At 37.7% G+C, this 21827-nt stretch overlaps 1 protein-coding gene across 1 annotated transcript; it reads right to left on the reverse strand.

Moving 5' to 3' along the window:
- Positions 1-2963: 2963 nt before the first annotated feature.
- On the reverse strand, positions 2964-21469 carry NTS (neurotensin). The gene is made up of 4 exons (XM_054988997.1): positions 21195-21469; positions 16727-16788; positions 4927-5151; positions 2964-3494 (listed from the first exon to the last, which is right to left on the reverse strand). The coding sequence occupies exons 1-4, from the start codon at positions 21262-21264 to the stop codon at positions 3348-3350; spliced, it is 504 nt and encodes a 167-aa protein (XP_054844972.1). The 5' UTR covers positions 21265-21469; the 3' UTR covers positions 2964-3347.
- Between the last annotated feature and the right edge of the window lie 358 nt (positions 21470-21827).

The following is a 21827-nucleotide window of genomic DNA, read 5'->3' on the forward strand; positions in this document are numbered from 1 at the left end:
TTTGGTTTAGAATTGTTCTGCCAGTCTTGGATCGATTAAACTCCCACCTAAGTCACCCTTTTCATTATTTCCCACCATTTCCTTTTCATAATTTATTATATCAGTGTATGACTGACACCTGTCTGCTCACCACTGGAACTTCTTCAGTTTCTACTAAGGACAACTTCTGATGTTGAAGAAAGGAGAACAGGAAGTGTTTTTACTTCTCCATATCTTCCCATGTCTTTCCCTATGTTCATGCAATAGGAACATGCATCTCAACACAGGCAGACAAGCAAGGGTTTTGCTTTATAGAGAAGTCTTGTAGAACTTATAGAGAAGTCTTGTAGAAGACAGAAAATGTAAATTATATGTGGTTCTTTTTTTCCTATGTTTCATTATAGAAAGGACCATATATCGCTTGTATTTCCTGTATTTCCACAACTTACTTAACATCTAAAGCTTCCTGCACACAGGGCAACTCTCTTTAAATTGACTTACTGGAAAACCTTGCCTTCATCCTTATGGTTTTGGCATCTGTGCTTACTCTATAAGACCCCTTTCTACCCCATACCTGAGCAATCAGCAGCTTCTATCTCTTTCCCAACTATAATGTGCCCCAAAGGCACTTATGCAGTGTACTTGCCATGTGCAAGGTCTAACTAGTTACAGTCATGCTATTGTCTTGTTCTGACTATGCTATAGATGGGATCAAGTCCAATAATGACAAAGGACAAAGATATTTTCTCTCAGTTAGTACTTAAATGAAGAGGCCTGATGTTTAATAAACAAAAAGGTGCAAGTACAGTTATTATTTTTTTACTATGCTCATTCTTTCTCATATTTACATTACATAAAGTACTGGCAGGCAGCTTAGCTGAATGCGCTGTGTGTTTTGTGGGTTTTTTTTCATTGTGCATGCTTTTAATTCTTGATGGATCAAGGCAGTGTGGGAGTGTTTGTCTTTATATAGTATCTGCCTTTTAGTGGCAATGCTGTATCAGTGATTTTTAAGTTTTTAAAACCTGTTTTAGTGAAGATGGTTTATTCTCCTTACAATCTGCTGCATTTGTTTGATTTTGGGTAAAATATATTGTTCTAAAATGTAAAGTATTATGAATTTTTATCCTGCCCCTCTTCTAAAATGCTCTAGCTGATGCATATGATACTGCCTTATACTGAATATACTGGTCCATCAAGATCAGTGTTGCTTTCTCAGATGGGCTGCAGCTATAGGCAGAGGTATTTCATATCACCTACTACCCGATCCTTTTAAAACTGGAGATGCTGGGGATTCTGCATGCCAAACGGATGCTCTAAGACTGTACCAAGACTTGTATACTCTTGTATACGATACTTGTATACTCTTTCAGAAACACTGTGAGGTAGGTTAGGCTGGTTGTCAGTCACCACATGAAGTTCCCAACAGAGCCTGCATTTGACCATTTAAATGTGTGGTTTCCAATAAATACTCATTTCATTTTGTTCCTGATATAGATATCTGTGCAATCCAATGTTGATCTGAATCACTAGATTCCCATTTATTTTTATTCTCCATGTAATTAGTGTAGATTCCTCACAGTAAATTCTATCCGTATACAACTACTGTGCATGTAATGGGGTCTCTAGAATTACAGTTAATGATCTGGAATTATTTAGAACATTTAAATATAGATACATAACATGTAATTCTCAGGATATAGTCAAAGATCTGTTCTAAATTTTGCAAAAAAAATAGACTATTATAATTGTAATATAGAATTTTATTTGTAACTGAGAATTCAAAATCAGTTAAGGGAATTTTAAATATATACTTCAGTATGTTTCCATTGTCTTTAATGGACCTTGAAAGAAATGTAAAGCTCTGATCATGTATGGAATAAGCTATGGTAAAGACTTGCATGTAAGGGCATCTTTGAAGACCACTGAAATCCCCAGCTGATTCAAAATCCTGCAGATAAGTCACTGAAAGGGAGATGTTGTATGAGCATGCAATACAGGGTTACAGCTCCGGGTTGAGAAATTACTGGAGATTTGGGGGTGGATGTTGGTGAAGGAAGGTTTTGGAGAGGAAAGGGAGATCAGCAGGGTATAATGCCATACAGTCCACCCTCTGAAGCAGCCGTTTTCTCCAGGGGAACTGATCTCTGTAGTCTAGAAATGAGTTGTAATTCCTGGAGATCTCCGAGCCCTAATACAATGCTCATTTTGACTTTGGTTTTAAATACCATTTGAAGCCCTGGGTTTTATCCTCTGTAGGCCTAACTGCTGTTGGTTTAAATTGTCTGACTGGAACATCTCTTGCCCCTCTTAAATCAGCTACATTGGCTACCAGTGTAAGCTGCAAGCATTTTAAGGGGGAGTTATTTCAGGTTTTATTGTAGCCTGTGTGTTTTACATTTAAATTCATAATCCATTTTGAGCCATGGGCAAAAAAAGGTATAAGTATTTTAATTAATAAATAAATACAAGGTACCTTGGACCAGGAGGGAAGACTGCCATGTGAGTCTGCCTGTCTACTCAAATCTTCACAGACAGCCTGTCTCTGGATCCCATTATCCTTGGAGATGAGGCAGGTAAGTGATGAGAAAGAAGGCATTTTCTCTCACGGTGCTGAATCTTTACAATACTCCCCCAAAGAAGTCTGCCAAGTACATTTGTTGCATTCATTCAAACAACATGAAAATGACCTGTTTATTTTCTAGTGTCTTTGGTTAATTCTTATTTCTGCTCTCACTGGAGAGTCTTCTATTATTCCTTTCATGGTCTTGTAATGTTTATGAAGAGATTTATTGTATTGTATTCTATAGATATCATTGTCATTGTATTGTTTGCCACTTTGAACATTTTGAGGGGAGCATAATTTATTGTTAATAATAATAATAAGAGTAAATTTAATCTAGAACGTACAGATGACTACATTTTGTAATATGAGTTTATTAATAAGAGTTCTATACTAATTGATGGAAATAGTGAATGTAAAAAAGGTTTCAAATTGTCATTTAGTTGCTTATTATGATTGGATGCTATCACCCATGTGGTGGCTTCACACACACTTGTTTGACTTGCTGAAACATGTGGTGCAGTGTTAACACTATACTACAATCTGCCAATAGTTTAAAATTCCCAGTGGTGTACAATACATCATGCTTAGAAACTAGATTTATTTGTAAATATATTAGTCCAATTAATTTTAAGTAGGAAAAATCACAATCAAGAAACAACAGTGGCAAAAAAGACAAAATTATGCTACCATCTTGATCACTTTCCATAATATATTTCCCACAAAAAAAGATTTAAGGTTGAACTAAGGTAACCATAAAGCACAGTTACTTTTAAACTAAATAAACACTACTTTAGCTGCTGAGTCAGTAATATGAATTTCTCTTCAGTATGTATGGTCGTCTGGCTTTGTTCACATGTAACTGCCGTTTCAGAATGTAAGGAGTTTTTCTCTTCATCAGGTCTTTATCTTGACTTGAATTCTCTGGATCATAAATATCTTGCTGAAGTAACTGTTGGTAGTAAGAAGAGAATATGGAAGTTTTGTTTTCCAGTGAAATGGTGCTATGTAGGGAGCAGCACATCCTAACCCTTTCAAACCTTTTAAAGTTTTGACACTCTCTCTTCTATAATGAACAAATTATTACCTCTTAACCACCCCCTTCCAAATACTTGATTCTCAGGTGTCCAGCTTGTTCAGAAGGACCATGAGTCCATTCTGTTTGCTCCAAACAGTAGTTATAAAGTCCATAGCAATGTGAGTAGAATATAAAAATATTCTTTAAAACAGATGATCTAAACATGAAAGCTAGCAATATAATGATAATAATATTTAGCATTTATATAGTGCGCTGATATTTTACATACACTGGTTTAGTAGCTATCATGAAAAGTAGAGAAGAATGCAAATGTACAAAAGGAACTGCAGTGTATTCTTCAAACAAGCAGATTTCATTGCCTGCTTTCCCAGTTGTACTGACCAACAAGAACATTAACAAACTGAACACTGGGTCAAGTTGTCAATCTTTCCCTCCCATTCTCAGTGATACCCCCTTTTGTGGCTCTGTCTGAGGAAATGGCACTCTTGCCTGCAGAGTTAATGTTTGTCTGTTGGAGATGGACAAGATGGAGGAGTGTCTAGCAAACAAAAGGTGAAATATCTTTTCCCCTGAAATTGCTACTAAGTGCAGTAAATTGGGGGGGGGGAGGAGGGGAGGCATGGCATATTTTGTTTGCTTTTGTTTGCTAATTACAATCTCCTACCACTGAACTTGGTTGGGAAAGTGTTCTCTTCCTCCATCGTCCAATTTTACAGCCCTATCCAAACCAGGCCTTCTCCCATGGCTACTATTTTTACCCCCCCCCCCAAAAAATACTTTGGGATATCCTACTTAATGTGTTGTTTGACCCATTTGTTCAATATCTAAAAGAATTTTGTCCAGATGTCACACCCTTTTCCTCAGACATTTTTGTACCTGTTCTATATATTTAGGGATTATCTTTGGTTACTCAGAAGAAAGCATGTCATATTTATTTAATGCCTTGTACAGCAGTATTTCCTGTTGGACAGATGGCCAGCAATACACAAACAATTTCATAAGATTTAGGTTCCTTTTAAGTCCCATGAAGTATCTCTAATACTTTAGATTTAAAACTACAAAATTCCTGTGAGCATTAAAAATGTATTGTCGAAGGCTTTCACGGCCAGAGAACGATGGTTGTTGTGGGTTTTCTGGGCTGTATTGCCGTGGTCATTAAAAATTTAGTTCTGGTAAAACTACGGAATATATTTTGCAATACATTCCTATGTATAATCTAAATGAAATAGAAAATATTTTTCTAATATATTCTTTCCAAATAGCTCAAAATGTTCTTCTATAGTAATATAGGAACACAGTAATATAAGACAAAACTTGTGTGATAAGTATCCTAGCTAGATTTTACCTCCCAGTGCTGAAAGTTTCTGCTCTGGCAAACTTTTTGAAGCTGATATAGTGTCAACATTGCTTCCATACTGAAGCCATCAAGAGTAGCAGGGAACTGCCTTCTGGAAAGGAGGTCCTCTTCTGTGGCCTCACCTGCTTCCTCGTCTTGGTTGTTTATGTTGCTTATAAGGTCACAAATATTTAGAAGGGTCATTTTCCACTGAGGAAGCTTTGCCTTGTTTATCTGAAAGATTCAAAATGCACAGTATATAAAAGGACCATCATTGTTTATTACCAATTAAATGGCAGTCATATTGTCAAGATAGAGGCTACAGCTGCTAGCAAACAAGGGGTGGAATGGCAGTCCTGCACAGGAGAAGAGGTCACATGGATTCTTGTAGCACAGGATGTGCTAAATGGAGATCACCTATGGATACTGCGATGCTTCATTAATGTTGCCAAAAATATTAACCCTGCAAATAACAATCGTAGGGGAGGGGCTGATAACAGTTAATTTGCTAAGTAATTCCTCTAAGTCCTCTAAAAAAGAATAAAAGCCAGGCAATGCATACTAAGTGGCCCAGCTCTTACTGTACAGAAGTCTGAAGGCTTTCTCTCTACAATCAAAAAACTATGAACAGATTGAAACAGTGGCTAGTGGTTAATTTTCTGTGTTCCTTCCATAACAGAGACAAAGAGGGAGCGAGCGAAGCAAGAAGTCAACCAGTTTTTCCTTCCATAAATGCAACTGAAAGGAGCGCAAGCACTTTGAGCCCTTCCATTATTATTTATCTATAGATAGGAAGTCCACAGGTATACCCAACCCAACAATGAGTTGTCAATCAAAATCTAGTGATTCCATGTGCCATTATGTAGATTCCATTTCTTTATATTTCAATCCTTTTGAGCTTACAGGCAAGCCTGGTGATGGACATTTGAGAAACCTGCACAAAACAAAGCCAGGAAGAATATTAATTTTTGAATCATATTTTTGAACATAGTTGCTATGAAGGTGAAACTCTATTTTTCCCAGTGCATTCTGTCTTTGTTGCCCTTTTTTTTGCATTAAGACACATCTGTTACTGTATTCAGTGATATAATTAAACTGTCAAATTATCTTGCAAGGCTACAACAAGTTTAATACCAAATTAACCTTTGTTTGAAATGTCTTTCTTAATTATTGAAAATTGCCACAACATGGGCAGAGAATCTGAATAAGATGTCTACTGTAATTTCAAGCCTCAACTTCGTTTCTGAACATTAGTCAAATGAAAAGGTGAGGGCAAATGAGCCGTATCGATTCATGATACATTCAGGGGGGAAAATTCATACATTGTGATTAAACGCAGTGGGGAAATTATTCAGCAGGTGCATTCATGTCTGCAGAATGGGTAACAGTACATTCCAAGCCTTTGCCCAATCAAGGACAAGTAAACAGGCAAGAAATGTTGTCTGTGGGAAGCTATGCTGGTGATTCACTGGGGAGAGGCCTTGGATGCAGTGCACCTTTTCCCAAATCTGTCTGCTTCCAGTGTAATCGTGGATTACGTGTACAAAAACAAGTAAGAAGAACATAAGAGCAGGCATGTTGGATCACAATAACATCCCATCTAATCAAGAATCCTATTTTACACAGTGGGTCAATCAGATGCCTCGGGTGGGAGGGGGTCCACAAGCAGGGCAGAGAGCCCAAAGCTTTCACATGTTGTTTTCTACCAGCACTGGAATCCAAAAAATTTCTGCTTCTGGAGGCATGTACCTTACCTTAGGAATTTCCTCCAGCCTAAATTGTTCTTCCATTGGATTAAGAGACATTTACATTGGAGGAAGGCTCCTTAGGCTTTGCTTAGTTGACTAGCAGGATACATGCCAGAGGTTCTGTTTAGTTAACATAGCTCATAGCCATTGATGGGTCTTTCCTACATGAACATGTCTGATAATGCCCTTCTAAACCAATTGATTTCAACAGAATAGTGTAATTCTTAGGATAGCACTGCAATAACCTTTTAAAGCCAAATGAACTAGTGGCCACCTCTACATCCTGAAGCAGTGAATTTCAAAAGTTAATTACTTTTTGAATGGAGAAATATTTCCTTTTATCTGTCCTAAAGTACAGGCAATATATAATTAATTCATTCCCCTCCCATAAAATGTTTATCAAAACAAGCAACAGAACCAACTATTGTAGTCACCTTTCCATCCCTCCTCTATCACCATACGCATATTAAAAGCAGGCTTTGTTTTAATCTGTATAAAAATCAAAATATTCCCTTAAAATTTTCCAGTGTTGTTCCACATGCTGAGTTCACACAAAAATTCTAGAATACTTCCCTAATATTGTTTTGGCTTTCTTTACCTTTACTTTTATGTTTGCCCCCAAGGCAAATAGCAGCTTCATAGAGCCAATTCAAGTCAGGGAATGGCTTAATCCTCCTTCCCTCGTTTTATGGCCCTGATTTGAACTAAGCATGCACATACCCTCTACTTAAAGAAAAAGCAAACTAACACAAGTGCTGCCTTCACAGAACTTCTTCTGTCTAGTTTGACACCCAGGGGAATGTATGATATAAAAGATATTTTTCATCAAACAATAAGCAATGTTACCTTTCTTTGAAGAAATATGTTTTTGTTATTTAACTTTTTTTTCTTTCCCGAGATTCAGACTGACTGTATATGAGTGTACAAGAGAACCCAAAGAAGGGGTGTCAAGAAATTGTTGAAAGTTCTTGGAGAGGGAAAGATTTATATTCAAAGATTTGGAGATACTTTATCTTTGCCCATATCTTCTTTGTTAAAACTCTTTGTTAGGAAGGTCTTGAAATATCAAATATTAAATTATGTCGGTAAAGTATTCCGCTCTCCACCTCCCAGATGAAGAAGGAGTTTGCTTGGACCTCTAGGAAATGCATGTGGTCACATCCAATGACCTATGGAGCATTTAAAGTGAAGTGTCCCTTTGCAATAAGGCCCACACAGTACAGAAGAGACACCTAAGAGAATTGGAGCTCCATAATTCTGTTGTGTGCATGGAGTATGATTCAACTACATTGCAGTTCTTTTAAAGTTGTGCCCTTGTTCAGCCCAAGCTCATGTGTCATGTAATCCTTCTGGGATCTAGAAGCAAATGTGAATCCTCAAACTATCCTGCTTTTCCAGGACATTACCTCACTCTACACAACAGCACACCATTTCAATAACTCCTTCCTTTTGGTCATTTTCTGAGGACCAACCACACATGAAGTTGGAGCTCCCAATTTAAAAACAAAAATCAGGAATGCAATATGAACAGAGTGTGTGGCACAAGGAACAACAGTTCAGTTCTTTCTATTGTACAATTTCCATGATAGAAAATGCTGCCCCCAGATTCCCCCCTCCATGCCAAATCAAAAATGAGCACAGGACAGGGTTGAGCTTTTCTCTCCTGATACTGTAGCCCCAGTCCCTATTACAGCAGTCCCATTTTTTGTGACTAAAATACCTGTGGGACCCTATCATGAATCCCCTACATTCTCAGTGTCTAATTTCACTTGCAGTGTGTAATCCACCTTGGATCTCAGTGAGAAAGGTGGATTATAAATAAATAAATAATCTGATAAAGAATGAAATCAACAGTTCACTGCAAAGGGTTTTGGGAAGGTAAAACAAAGTACAAGAAACCCAAATCATTGCTTAATTTTCCTTTTAATAACAGTGTGCTTATATACCACCCTTCTGGATGGATTAGTGCCACATTCAGAGTGGAAAACCAAGTCAGTGTTGTTATTATCCCCACAATACAGCTGGGGAACTGGGCTGAGAAGAGTGGCTTGCCCAAGGCCACCTGCAGATTTCATGACACTAGTAGGAATCGAACTAGCAGAGTGCTGATTTGTCATCCTTAACCACTTAACTACTATGCTACAGCAGCTTTCAAAATGTACTGTGGCAGTTTTCACCCTTTAATGAATAAACACTCTCGGTTTAAATCAGGAATGGAAATCATGTTTTTTAAATGAAATTACATCAATTAAACAAGTGCTGATTATCTAATACAGTAGCACTAAAATCCAGAACAAAGGGCCTTGGTTGGAATAAGCATGTTGCAATCTATTACAATGACATACAAGAATCACACAATACCCTTAGGTCCCATGTGTTAAAAGTTTGAAATTTCTCAAATCATATATTCATTTGTGTGAAATGAGTAAAGGGGATTGGAGAAACCACCAGCAAAGAGCTCTTGTACTATACTTTAGCACTGCATGAAGTAACTAGAAAGTGCGGTGACTTACCATCATAACTGAGCTATAAATGTATTAAAAGCACATTTTGACTAAGGGTCAGATCAGATGAGATGCTGAAAGTACCATGATTAGATCCAGATCTTTTTCAGCTTCCTCACAGATTCATGTGAGAACCTATCTGCTCTCTGCTTTTATTGCTGAAAGCAAACTGGATTAGTCCTATGAAAAATCATAATAATTACTGCACAACTGCCAAAGCTTGCAAAATCCAGAGAGATCATGTTGCATTCAGGGGAGCAACACAAAAAGGACTTGCTCTCTTGAGAGCACCATCGGTGTCACAAGAATTGCAGGAGCTGGATGAGTGTTGTGCATTTTCTACAAAAAACTCACCCATATGATGTTGCATTTGGTGTATTCTATATTTTTGTATCTTTCAATGGAGCTTCTATGCCCTTCCCACTCACTATGCCTATGGTAAAAACAAAACTGTGAAACAATGGAAGCTGTAGACTGATTTTTTAAAAAAAATGTGCATTGCTCGTATCCACTATGGGATTTTCATACAACCTGGGTTGGATTCAAGGTAGTTACTTAATCCCGGAAAACAGCATTACCCTTGGGGGATGATAAGGCAACTATTTCTGTTGATTTTGTTGATTAAGATATGTATTCACAGCAGAATCATAAAAAATTACACTCTTAATATTGTTCTGTATGCATTATATTGCCCTGATTTAAGCCTGAGCAATTGTTTAAAACTTTATTTGTTTGAAAATGTAAGCTAGCTTTCTCTTGCAAAGTCTGTTATTTAATAGCAGAGTGGTAGTAGCATGTATATTGTCAAAGATGTTGACAGCTAGTAAAGAGTTTGTCTGTATTTAGAAGATAGTGGTCTGCAAACATTCTTGAAGGCCAAGACCAAAATGACCAAAATGTGCTAGATAAAAACCCAAGGGTTAGATAAAAACTGAAGTTCATTGCAAAATATCATTACTCCTAAATGCTTTGCAAATTGTTAATTGGTTTTCAAAAGCTTGCAGTGTATAGTCAGTAAGGTGTCTCTTTGATGCCAACAACTTGGTCTCCATGAAATGCCCATGACCTTGGTTAGAACACTTCTATGGGGGTGGTGCTGACCTGAACACAAAAGATGAAGATTAGCTCAAAGGGAGAGTCTCCCATGGAAAGTGAGATTCTGCATTTTGACAGTTGAGATACTGAATTGATTTACTTAACTGAGAATGCCTTCTCATCACAGAAGTTTTTTGGATAAGTTACTTTCGCTTTAAATAATCAAACTATTTTAACTCAAGTTCCTAGCAGGTTCTCCTCTTATTTACAAGGCATGAAGCTTTCCTAATACCATCCAAGCTATTATCAAGGTTTCCTGTGTCACTTACAATTGATTAATGTCAGTTAAAAAGAAACATTTTAGAAATAGTGTGGCTGTAACAATAACTAGCATTTTATATTTAGGTTGCATGCTGAAAAACAAAACAGAATGAAATGTAGCTTGGCCCAGTTGCTTACACCCAGTTCTGCTTTGTGAATTTCAAACTCTTCTTCAGTAATAGCAGAACATTTCTTTTTCATCATCAAACAATAAGAAAGTATTCCAGATTGAACCACTTTGATAGGATTGATGTGACTCTTCTGGATGTCTGCAAAGCTGTTCTAACCTGAATAATTAGAGGCCATCGTTGTTCTGGTCTGAAGTTTGAATCATCTTTTCTTAGTTCATTTTCCAGCAGCATCTCCATAACAGAGTTAGGCCCTTTCTGCTGTTGAATTCATAAGCTCACAAAGGTTTGTGAATAGAAGCAAGAGATTTCATCCAAAGAGCATACATATAAATAGGAGTGATTTGCCTCCTTAATGCCATCCTCAAGTATATTTTATTCCTGAGCTATTCCCAGTTTAATCAAAGAGCTAAAGGGAGAGTATGGAAGAGGTATCATTTGGTCATAACACACATGCTGTTCCCAGTGCCATTTTTACTGAATTTTGTACTTGTCCTTCAAAAATCTGATTAGAGGTGACAGTGGAGAAAAGTGAACACCTACACAGTAGGTAATAAGGCCTCTTTGATCCTACTTCCAATCTCTAAAAACATATAGTTCCCTTCTTCCCAATTCCTTCTTTATTATGAATCCACTACATTGCCTTGTGCCAGTGAAATTTCCTGTAGCAACACCAACCCCTGGATCGAAATGTATTATCGTAATCGAAATATTGTATTACTCCAATATACCTATACAAAAATACATCAAACTACTGTTATGCCTCTGTTATGCAGAGGAGAGGGAGACCCGTGTGGCTCTCACTCCGATGTGTTCTTCTCAATTATGAGAGATATTTACAAATAAACCATGAAGGAGTGTGCAAGGTGGTTACCCATAGGCAGTTGAATTTGCTTTGGAAAGACAACTTTCCACATGACTCCTTTAGTTGCATTGGGAGGATCATGGATTGCAGTGCATTGAGGAAACAACTTGGAAGAAAGACGAGCTACACACTCAAGTTTGAACAACTTCATTCAGATGTACTGTGAGACTATATATGGACTAAGAGGCAACACGGTCTAATATTTGTATAAGATGGTGGTATAGTTGTATACAATAATTGAGGATTTACATGTATGCTATGAATGGCACTTTACAAAATCTGAAGGAATATTTATACAATTTGAATGAATATTTTGGCATAACAGTAGTTTGATGTATTTTTGTATAGATATATTGGCATAATACATTTCGATCCAGGGGTTGGTGTTGCTACTGTTTGCATATTCTTCTGAGTCTGCCTCTCCCTCCCTTGTCTAGTGAAATTTCCTGGGCATCAATATATTTTTTCTGGTTTTCTGTAAATTTCATAATTTTCTTGGCATTTTATATACATTGGCTGTAAGTATCAAGCTATAAAGGCTTGAGCTTGTAAGATCTGGCCCAAGAGAAAAGCATGAATTCCCTTTCAGCTGATATTTGTTCATCTCCTCTAACAAGGATGAGTCTCAAACAAATATGGGAAATTCAGCCCTGTTTAATTGCCCAAATGTAGGTCTCGTCTGTCTTATCTGTCTAAAATTACAGTGATGACATCCTCTTTGAAATAATCTGTTCGAACAAGGTCACTTCCCCTGTGGGCTAGGTTAATGCCAAGAAAGTGAGGAATGCCCTTTTTTAACTCAAAGGACAGATATTATATTAAATAAATTAAATCTTTCGCCAACACTTCTGCCTCTTCAGATATTTGAAGAGATTGCTCAGCCGATGGTTTCCTATACATGTAGAATCATTGAGTGGCTGAAACCTTTCGGTTCTCAACAGATAGTGATGTGTTGATTAGACAAATGAATCAAGATACAGCCAAAACATTAAGACTTTTTAAATGCTTATAAAATTAAGACTGAACTTGAACATAACATATGAAAATGGTAGTGTTACACTGATTAGGCTCTATGACATCCATTTCTCACAGGGAAAGAAGTCTTTCTTGCTGTGAAAGTGCAGGTTATAAAATCCAAATGTCCTGACAATTTGTATGTCAGTGATCATGTTGAACAGCACAAAATACAAAAGGATGTGCAAAATGATGAGAATCTATGCTTTTCATTTAAGCATGTTCCAATCCTAATCCTCATAGCTGCAAATCAAATCATGGAAACGTGTTGAGGGATTCTGCTAAAAATCTTGGAAATAAAGAAAACCTCTGTTTATCTTCACAGGGGTGGAAGTGGTCCCTCCATGGTAGTTCTTTGCTTACCACAATAGTCAACACCTCCATTTGTGCCCATACTAACTCTTTTTCTTTCAGTCCTCTATGTTCCTATAAATTCTTACCAACCAAGCCCTCTCATTCAAAACTGTCTAAAACATATGAAAATGAACCAAAAACCTCCAAGCATAATGGTGCAGCTGTGCAATTATATGAACTAGGTACACCGGCTAAAATCATCAAGTGTATACACTAATAAGTGTCGATGACTGGGGAAGGCAATGGCAAACCACCCCATAACAAAAAGTCTGCCAAGAAAATGTTGTGATGTGATGTCCCCCCATGGGTCAGTAATGACTCAGTGCTTGCACGGGGGACTACATTTACCTTTTTTATATAGTAATAAGCAACACCACAGGAAGACGATGATGATCAACATCATCATCATGTTCATATATCACCCTTCTGGACAGATTAGTGTCACTTTCAGAGTGGTGAACAAAGTCAGTGTCATTATCCCTGTCTGGGAAACTGGGGCTGAAGGAGTGGCTTACTCACGGCTACCTGTACACTTTATGGCAGTAGTGGGAGTCAAACTAGCAGAGTGCTGATTCACATTCCAGCCTCTTAACCACTATGCTACAGCAGCTTTTATCTAGCATAAGTTCCAAAGCTGTATTAGGGTTTTACCATGATGAATTCTCCAAAATAATAAAGTACACAATAAAATGGTACACAACTCCCACTAAAGTACACAAAAAGTACACAACTCCCACTAAAAATTCCATTGCTTCATTAGTGGCTGGGGAAGATCCAACCATCCATCAAGAACAGCCTTCCTCCATCCTTAAAAAAGGGCATGCAGAAATTCAGGTGCCCCAAACCAAACTGATCCTTGAGCCATGAACACTCAAAGAAAGAAAGAAAGAAAGAAAGAAAGAAAGAAAGAAAGAAAGAAAGAAAGAAAGAAAGAAAGAAAGAAAGAAAGAAAGAAAGAGAGAGAGAGAGCGAGCGAGAGAGCGAGCGAGCGAGCGAGCGAGCAAGCAAGCAAGCAAGCAAGCAAGCCTGTGCGGAAAAGGCCCTCGAGTCACTTAAGTTGGAGGAAGGCTCCTTATGCTGGAGGAAGGCCTCATCCTTTGCTTATTAGGACAGGGTTAGGGCTCTACCCTGCTATATTTATACAGGGCTGCAAAAATATACCTCTGCAATGGCAGCAGGCAAAAGCAGTGTAGAAGAGGGTGGAAATGGCATTCACACAGATGTGACCATTATATGGGCCATTCCCCCTGAATCCCTCTTTCTCTCACTTTTCTTTTTCATATCAAGCCATGCTGTAGTAGTTGGGCCCTTTAAAGGGATAGGGGAGTACACGGTAGAGAGCTGTCTCACAGTAGAGATCCAGTTTGGTGTAGTGGTTAAGAGCACAGGACTCTAATCTGGAGAGCAGGGTTTGATTCCCCACTCCTCCACTTGAAGCCAGCTGGGTGACCTTGGGCTAGTCACGGCTCTCTGGAGCTCTCTCAGCCCCACCCACCTTACAGGGTGTTTTGTTGTGGGGATAATAATGACATATTTGTAAACTGCTCTGAGTGGGCATTAAATTGTCCTGAAGGGCGGTATATAAATCAAATATTATTATGTTATTATTTTGAAAGCAGAGATTAGCTCTGGCCCCTCCCTGTAGAGGAGTCAGACATGCCCACAGCTTATCTGAAGGTTCCCTATTAAAATTAAAAGGGAAATTTGTCTACAGTTTAAAAGAGAAAGCCCAAATAGAATGTCCCAAACAGAACCTTGAATGTGCATTGTCATGCAAGCTTTCTGCTTTCCGTGTGGGAACAATCCCTACATGGAACCAACTAGTATTACTTTACTACAAAGCATTTTGAAGAAGTTCACCATCAAGAGATACCAAGAGAAATGGCAAAATATGAAGAAAAGATTTCACATTACAAAGGGTTAGAGTTTTTTTCTCAAAATGTGAGATGAAACAAATAGGGTTTAATTTTCTGTGAACCATTCCTCTGGTATAATTTTGCTTGGGTCTCCAGTAAAGTACAAAGCCAGAAAAGTCTTACATCAATTTAGATGAAATTCAGGTCTTGACATTTCATGTATGGATTGTGCTGCCAAGCTGTTACATTCAAATATTATACTCTAGATATACAAAAAATCTTTCTAATTAGTCTAAAAATACTTTGCAAGCTATTTTTACTGTTTCATAAACTAATTTACATAATCTGGCTGTTTTAGAGTAAATAAAATGACAACAAGGGATTACTATTTATACCATGTCTTGATCAAGCCAGGATCCTCTTGCCTTTGGCTGGTGGACTCCAGAGTAGAGATGGGCATGAACAGCAATATGAACACACACAAAAAGCCACGAACAGCCCAATCTGCTGTTGACGAACAAGCTGTTTGTGAGGCCCTATTCTAAATGAACAGGTGGTCGTTGCAATCCTTGTTTGTTGCTGTTCATTGCTGTTTGTCAAGCCAGACAGTCTGGCACCTGCAATCAATTCCCTTGGCAACTTAGGCAGGGATTGTCTGAACTCTGTCTGAACTCCTGCTGTTGCCCTGGAAACCCCAATCTAAGTCCAATTTAGCTTGACAGGCAGGTCTTCCTTTCAAGTGTGGAGCTCCAAATTTGTTACAACAAGGGAGCAAAGAGCAGGGGTGAGGGGGCTCCCAGCTCTGACTTTGCAGACAGTGGAAAGACAGTTGATGTTGGCATTTTGATAGAGAGAGTACCTTGGAGCTTGAATTTTCTTTGTGTGTGGTGGGGTAGGGATCTACTCCTTCAAGTTCCATGGCTGCTGCCAGGCTCTGTGGCCAAGCTATTATTTATTATTGGTATCTTTCCTGCTGCCTGCTCAGGTAAAGTTTCTAGGAATGGTGCAGTAGGGATCTTGACTTGGATGATGGCTGGAGGAGAGCCTGCTGGCCCCCACGAACAGCCAACCACGAACATGTTCATGAACAGGGCTATGTTTGTGGTTGTTCATGAGTCCCTGTTCATGGATGGCAATGAACAACGAACATCACGTTCGGGTTTTTTTTCTGTTCGTGCCCATCTTTACTCCAGAGACCTTTGGTTTGATTTCAAAGTTCTATGGACTGGTCATATATCAGATGATGTCTTGAAAAATGATAATATTGAATATTGGTCTCCAAAACTTAAATTTATCTTTTCCTTGTTTCTAAATGTATCTGCTGAATATTAAGTATACCATATTTAGTCTGTGAAATAAATCCTTTGACAGCACAGTATTAGGTTTGTGCTTTCATTTCCACATATATAGGAGATATTTAGGTATGCATTTTGGCTACAAGCCTGTCATAGCATGTGTTCTACATTGTGACATGTTTCCTGTTGCATACTGAGATTGTGTATCAGAAATAAAATACAAAAGGATGCCTCATTCCCAGAATGAAGGAACCATACTTTACTGATCTGGTGCCTTTGGAACTATTCTTTCTGATGATTATTACACGTATGTTGTTATACAAGTAAAGTCAACTGATTTTGTGCACACTTTATTAGCTAAGTATGTACACTTTACATCTGGAAAAAGGATATTATGTGATTTGGCATTAGTTTAACATTCATCAGACTATTCAAGCTTGAAATATTTTTTCCTTTAACAGATTTACATAACTTAATACTTCCAGCACAGATGGGCATAGAAAAGTTATTTAAATAATCTCTTCCCCTAGATTTGTATTGTCTCCGAACTGGGGTACAATTTTGTAAAATTAGGAATATCTTGCAATAATGTTTAAGTTTTTGTTGCGTCTTACAACGGTGTGTCAAAGCAGTCATATATGCAGTAAGAATTCAAGCATTCTGTGGCTAAAGAGGGATTTGAGCATTACCTTTGATGTATACATATTGGTCAATAAATCTGCTTCTAAGGCTTTCATTTCCTCTTCTGAATCTGCAAGTTAATCAGAAGCACATGTTTACTATTTCATTATAAATCACCAACATTTGGATTTCAACACATAGGATTTAAAGATATCTTTTAGAGAGCTTTCAGGGTTAAGCACTGGCAACAATAAATGCTTGGCAAGTGTTTTGTTCTTTAATATATGTTCTCTGATTTATATACTCTCTTGGGGAAAATGCAGTTTAGCAATGAAAGTAGCTTATTATTGATCAACTTCACTATTCTAGGGCTTGAACATCAGCAACAGAGACCCAAAGGAACCTACTGGTTTTGTTGGGTAGGATTAGGTTTAGCGTTAATTATTTCAAGTTCCTACTGAGTTTAACCAGTGTATAAAGTGTTAAAGGCAACTTCTGGGGTTTTTTGTTTGTTTAATTTCAGTAGTTTGATTTATTTTGAAAGCATTTCAATGGATACCAGTGGGCATTTCTTCTCAGAGAAAATTTGGATTTTTTTTTTTAATGTGCAGATGCTTAATCTACTTAAGGAGATCCAAAATCATTTTTTTTATCAATGCATATGAACAAGATGGAAAGAGATTTACGATTGCTATGGGACTTATGTTTTTTTATTAGAATGTGTGACCCTTGATAGTCAGCATGTTAGCAAATCTTGAATTGTACTTCCCAAGGGAGGATCAGCCTGAAAAGGAAGAGCTGAATTGTAGAAGCAAGTTTTATTATATTTCAAGACCAAAAATCTAACTTTACTGGCCCAATTAAACCAAGAACAATTGTGATTAAGATTGCAATAGCATAAACATGTATTGGCAGTAAGTTAAATTTAAATCTTTGGGACATTATAAATATATAAGGATCAGATTTCATGTCATGTTAACAACTAGTTCATTCCATTAATTTCAATGTGGTAAGTGATGACTGACTTTAGCTAGATTGAGGCCAAAATGTGTAAATAAAATTAAACTGCTTAATGCATTATTTGTTGATACAGCTTTTCAAGATTATCAATCATTGCAAAGAACAGTCATTGTTTGCAGTAACCAAGACATATCTGACTATATCTTGGTTATATTTGCCTAGTTGTTAAGTTCACACAATTACTATGCATGGTATCTCGCAAAATTGTTATATGTTGGACTTTAATGTCAATAATGTGTAACATACAGATATCAACCTTTTTGATGCAATTTCCATGTCCTTGAACTCAACACAAACACTTTTATTGAATATAATGGTGATACATTGCTTAAGGAACAAATTCAGAAAGAACCCTCAAAGTATGAGAAATGGTCTTTATTGCCCATAGTAGATAGATAATCTTAGTGTCAGGAGTCAGAAAACATGGCATAGAATAATGGGAATTGTTTGAGGTTGCTGGTAGGACATAGTAAACAATTAAAGAATAATGTCTTTGAGACAATCATTTTGATCAGACCAATCAGACTAAGGGAAACAAAAATATAAGTGTAGGAAAAGTGAGGAGATGCTAAGGGAATGCAGCTCAAAAAGGCTCAAAATATGAAATTCATGATAAGTAAATAGGTATACAGCAAAAAAATTGACAAATTTGCCAATGATATCTAAGAAGGACACTTATATTTGCAATGCTCATTAAAAGAAAAGCAGAATAGTTCTTTCAGTCTTCATTGTCATGTTATTTTTTTGGATCACTTGTAGGATTTATTGAGAGAAATGATACTTTCAGTCATACTGGAACCTGGTTCTCATCTATTTAATCAAAAGTAATACTGCCACCAAGAAATTAGAAAAAGATGGAAACTTAGAAGGGCAGTCATAAATGAACCAGAAAATATCCTTAAGTGTAAGGAAGTGTTGCTGGATACCAAGATCAAGATAATTTATACTATGGTACTCTCCATTATGATACCACAAACCATGAAGAAAGACAAATAAACGTGTTCTAGATCAAATCAAGCCTGAATTCTCCCTAGAAGCTAAAATGACTAAACTGAGGCTATTGTATTTTAATGGCATCATGAGAAGACAAGACTCACTGGAAAAGACAATGATTCTGGGAAAGGTAGAAGGCAGTAGGAAAAGAAGAACATGAGATGGATTTATTCAATAAAAAAGCAATGGCCTTACATTTTCAAGACCTGAGTAAGGCTGTTAATGATAGGATCCCCATAATTCGCAAGCAACTTGATGGTACATAACACATACAGAAGTCCAGTTTACTTTTCCCCCTGATTCTGATCCAGACCCCAGTGAGGTCAATGGCAGTTGGTCCAAGATAACTTCTTATCATCCCGGTAATTCCAAAGAAAGATTTATCCATGTGCTGAATCTTGCCATTGGAATCAATAGCTGAAGAATGCTCAATGTGTGATCAGGAAGGAAGAACTACTAGATTCTCAGCATTCAAATATTGACGTGCCCTTAGAACATGGACAATTTCTCCTGTTTGCTCCAATCCCTGTCATTTTTATTGGATCCAGTCCTTTTTTCTTATGTAACTTGCTTTAACAATGCAATCTACATCACAGCTATTTTTAAAGCTGAGATTGTTTTATTAACATATGCAGAATGAAAAAAAGTTTTATATAAATACTTGCTTGGCATCAGTCTTCAGATAAGAGTACATGACACATTAATGATGTTTGATTAAGATAATTTCATATAATTTTGAGTTAGCAATACAATCCTAAAATACACATTTATTTTTGATGTCTCCTGTCCTGAGCCAAAGTTCAGTACAGAGTCTGATGTATCCTGTTTCAATCAAAGTGTTAGTAGTTATAATTGTATACCAAATTGTACGTTTTTTCTTCAGTGATACACTGCATATGTTATGGTGAAGATTATACTTCACAGCATAAACGTTTGAATTTGTGATGATACATAATTTTGCTCCTGAAAATGTACTACGAGTTTTTGAATTAGAGATGGTATTGTTGCATCTGAAAAAGTTGTAGCTTTGCTCCATTAAATGTTTTATGAATAGCAATAATGTATTTTGAAACACATGGAAGCCTGATTGGAACTAAATCCATTCCACACATGTAGCCACATGTATAATGTGTACAATAGGACCTATGTACACTATTTTACTATATTCAGTATGTGTCTCAAGAGAAATTATGTCCTAAGGGAATTTAAAAACAATTATTTGAACGTTACCTGCAGGAGATTGATTTTAAGAATTATCAAATTATAAATATCACTTAAATTGCTCTTTCTCTTACGTAATCTTCACCCACCTTTATTCCAACCAACAGCTTTTCATTCCCTTTTAGAATATTTGTCTCTGGTCCTTTAACTTCCCATGAAATAAAGGTCATTGATAGGTTTTCAAAACTGAAGCATGTGGAATAAACAGCTCAATGTTGCAATTAATCTTACTTGCCCACAGTTTTAGAAAGGATACTCACTTTTGTTTAGCATGGCAATATTCCTTACTCCTAAGCATAAATAGGTAATAGCACATTCCATATTATCCATTCCCACAATCATTTTTGAAGCAGAGTATTACTATTTTACAGTGAGGCAAGTGACTGTACAATCCAAAAAACACTTTCCTGGGATAGTTTAGGTGGGTAGTTGTGCAGGTCTGCAGTAGAACAGCAGGATTTAGTTCAGTGGCACCTTAGAGAACAACAAGATTTTCAGAGTGTAAGCTTTTGAGAGTCAGAGCTCTGAAGAAGGGACTAAATCCCTACTTTCCTGGAAGTAAGCCCTATAATATACCTGACCTGAGTAGCCCTGTTTAGGATTGCTGTTCTGGAAAAAGTATCTTTCTCCAGGCAAGTACAAAAAAGAGAGACGTAGACAGCAATCCAGAGAGAGTGAAAGTGTATATACATATACATATACATATACATATACATATACATATACATATACATATACATATACATATACATATACATATACATATACATATACATATATAGAGAACGAGCATTCCCTGTGCATGCCTGCGTGGGTTTGGTTGATATGGTTTATTTCATCCACAGAACTCTTTTTTGGGTTTGTAGATGTAGATGTGATTCATTTTCCTAGTCCTGTAATGATCTTCCTTGGCAGAATTAAAATAATAGGACTGTAGTGTAGTAGAAGGTTTTAGCGCAGTCAATCAGTTTTAAAGAGTTGCAGATAACTCATTTAAAGACTTGGTAAAGAAAATGCAGAAACACAGCAAGGAAAAATTTCTTGGGAAACTAGGAAAGAGAACCCAGTTCCTAAAAACTGCAGTTTTTTAAAAATGCACGAGGTAAATTGCTCCTTCCAGAGGACTCGGGAAAGGAACTGCAGATTGGAGTTCCTAACCTTTGAAATTGACAGCCACATCTCTTGTTCCTGACCGTACAAACTCCTCCCATTCTTCCAGCGCGTCCAGCTTAGCCAAATTGCTCAGCGTCCTCCTTAGCAAGACCTTCCTAATCAGCGGGGAAGCTGCAAAAGGAAGCTTACCTGAGCACAAGCTCCAAGAGGCGAACGCCAGCAGCATCGCGCACACCAGCTGCATCCTCATCTTTGTCATCCTCTCCCCTCTAGAAAGTAAAGTCCATACAAAGAAAGGAGAAGAGGTGTGTGTGTGTGTGTGTGCGTGTGTGTGTGTGTGTGTGTGAGAGAGAGAGAGAGAGAGAGAGAGAGAGAGAGAGAGAGACGATCAGAGGCGAAAGAGAGAGCAGAGGACTACTGCTGCTGCTTCCCGCTCTCAATAGCCAGGAGCTGATTTAGGAAGATCTGGACCATAAAGGAAGCACTGGCCCATTCCCGAAGTATATAAGCGAGGGGGCTGATGTCACAAGCGCACATCAGCCGCTTCCTTCTAATGAGACACCCACCCACACCCACCGCCTGCCCCTCCTCCCCTTCGCCTTCCCCCTTCTCGGAGTGAAACTGACGCGATTCACTAATTGCGCTGCGCTGCTTCGCTCTTCTTGACGCAGACCCCGAACCGGGCTGGCTGGGGGAGGCGTAAGTGTTTCCGCTGACTGAGAGAAACAGAGCCAGATGAGACTTTTCCAACAGCACTTAGCATCCTACCCCAAATCCATTCAGAGGGATTTCTTCCCAAGTTAAATTGAGGAGGATTGTGTT

This window comes from Eublepharis macularius, chromosome 9 (genome assembly GCF_028583425.1).
Source record: "Eublepharis macularius isolate TG4126 chromosome 9, MPM_Emac_v1.0, whole genome shotgun sequence".
NCBI classification, from domain to species: domain Eukaryota; kingdom Metazoa; phylum Chordata; class Lepidosauria; order Squamata; family Eublepharidae; genus Eublepharis; species Eublepharis macularius.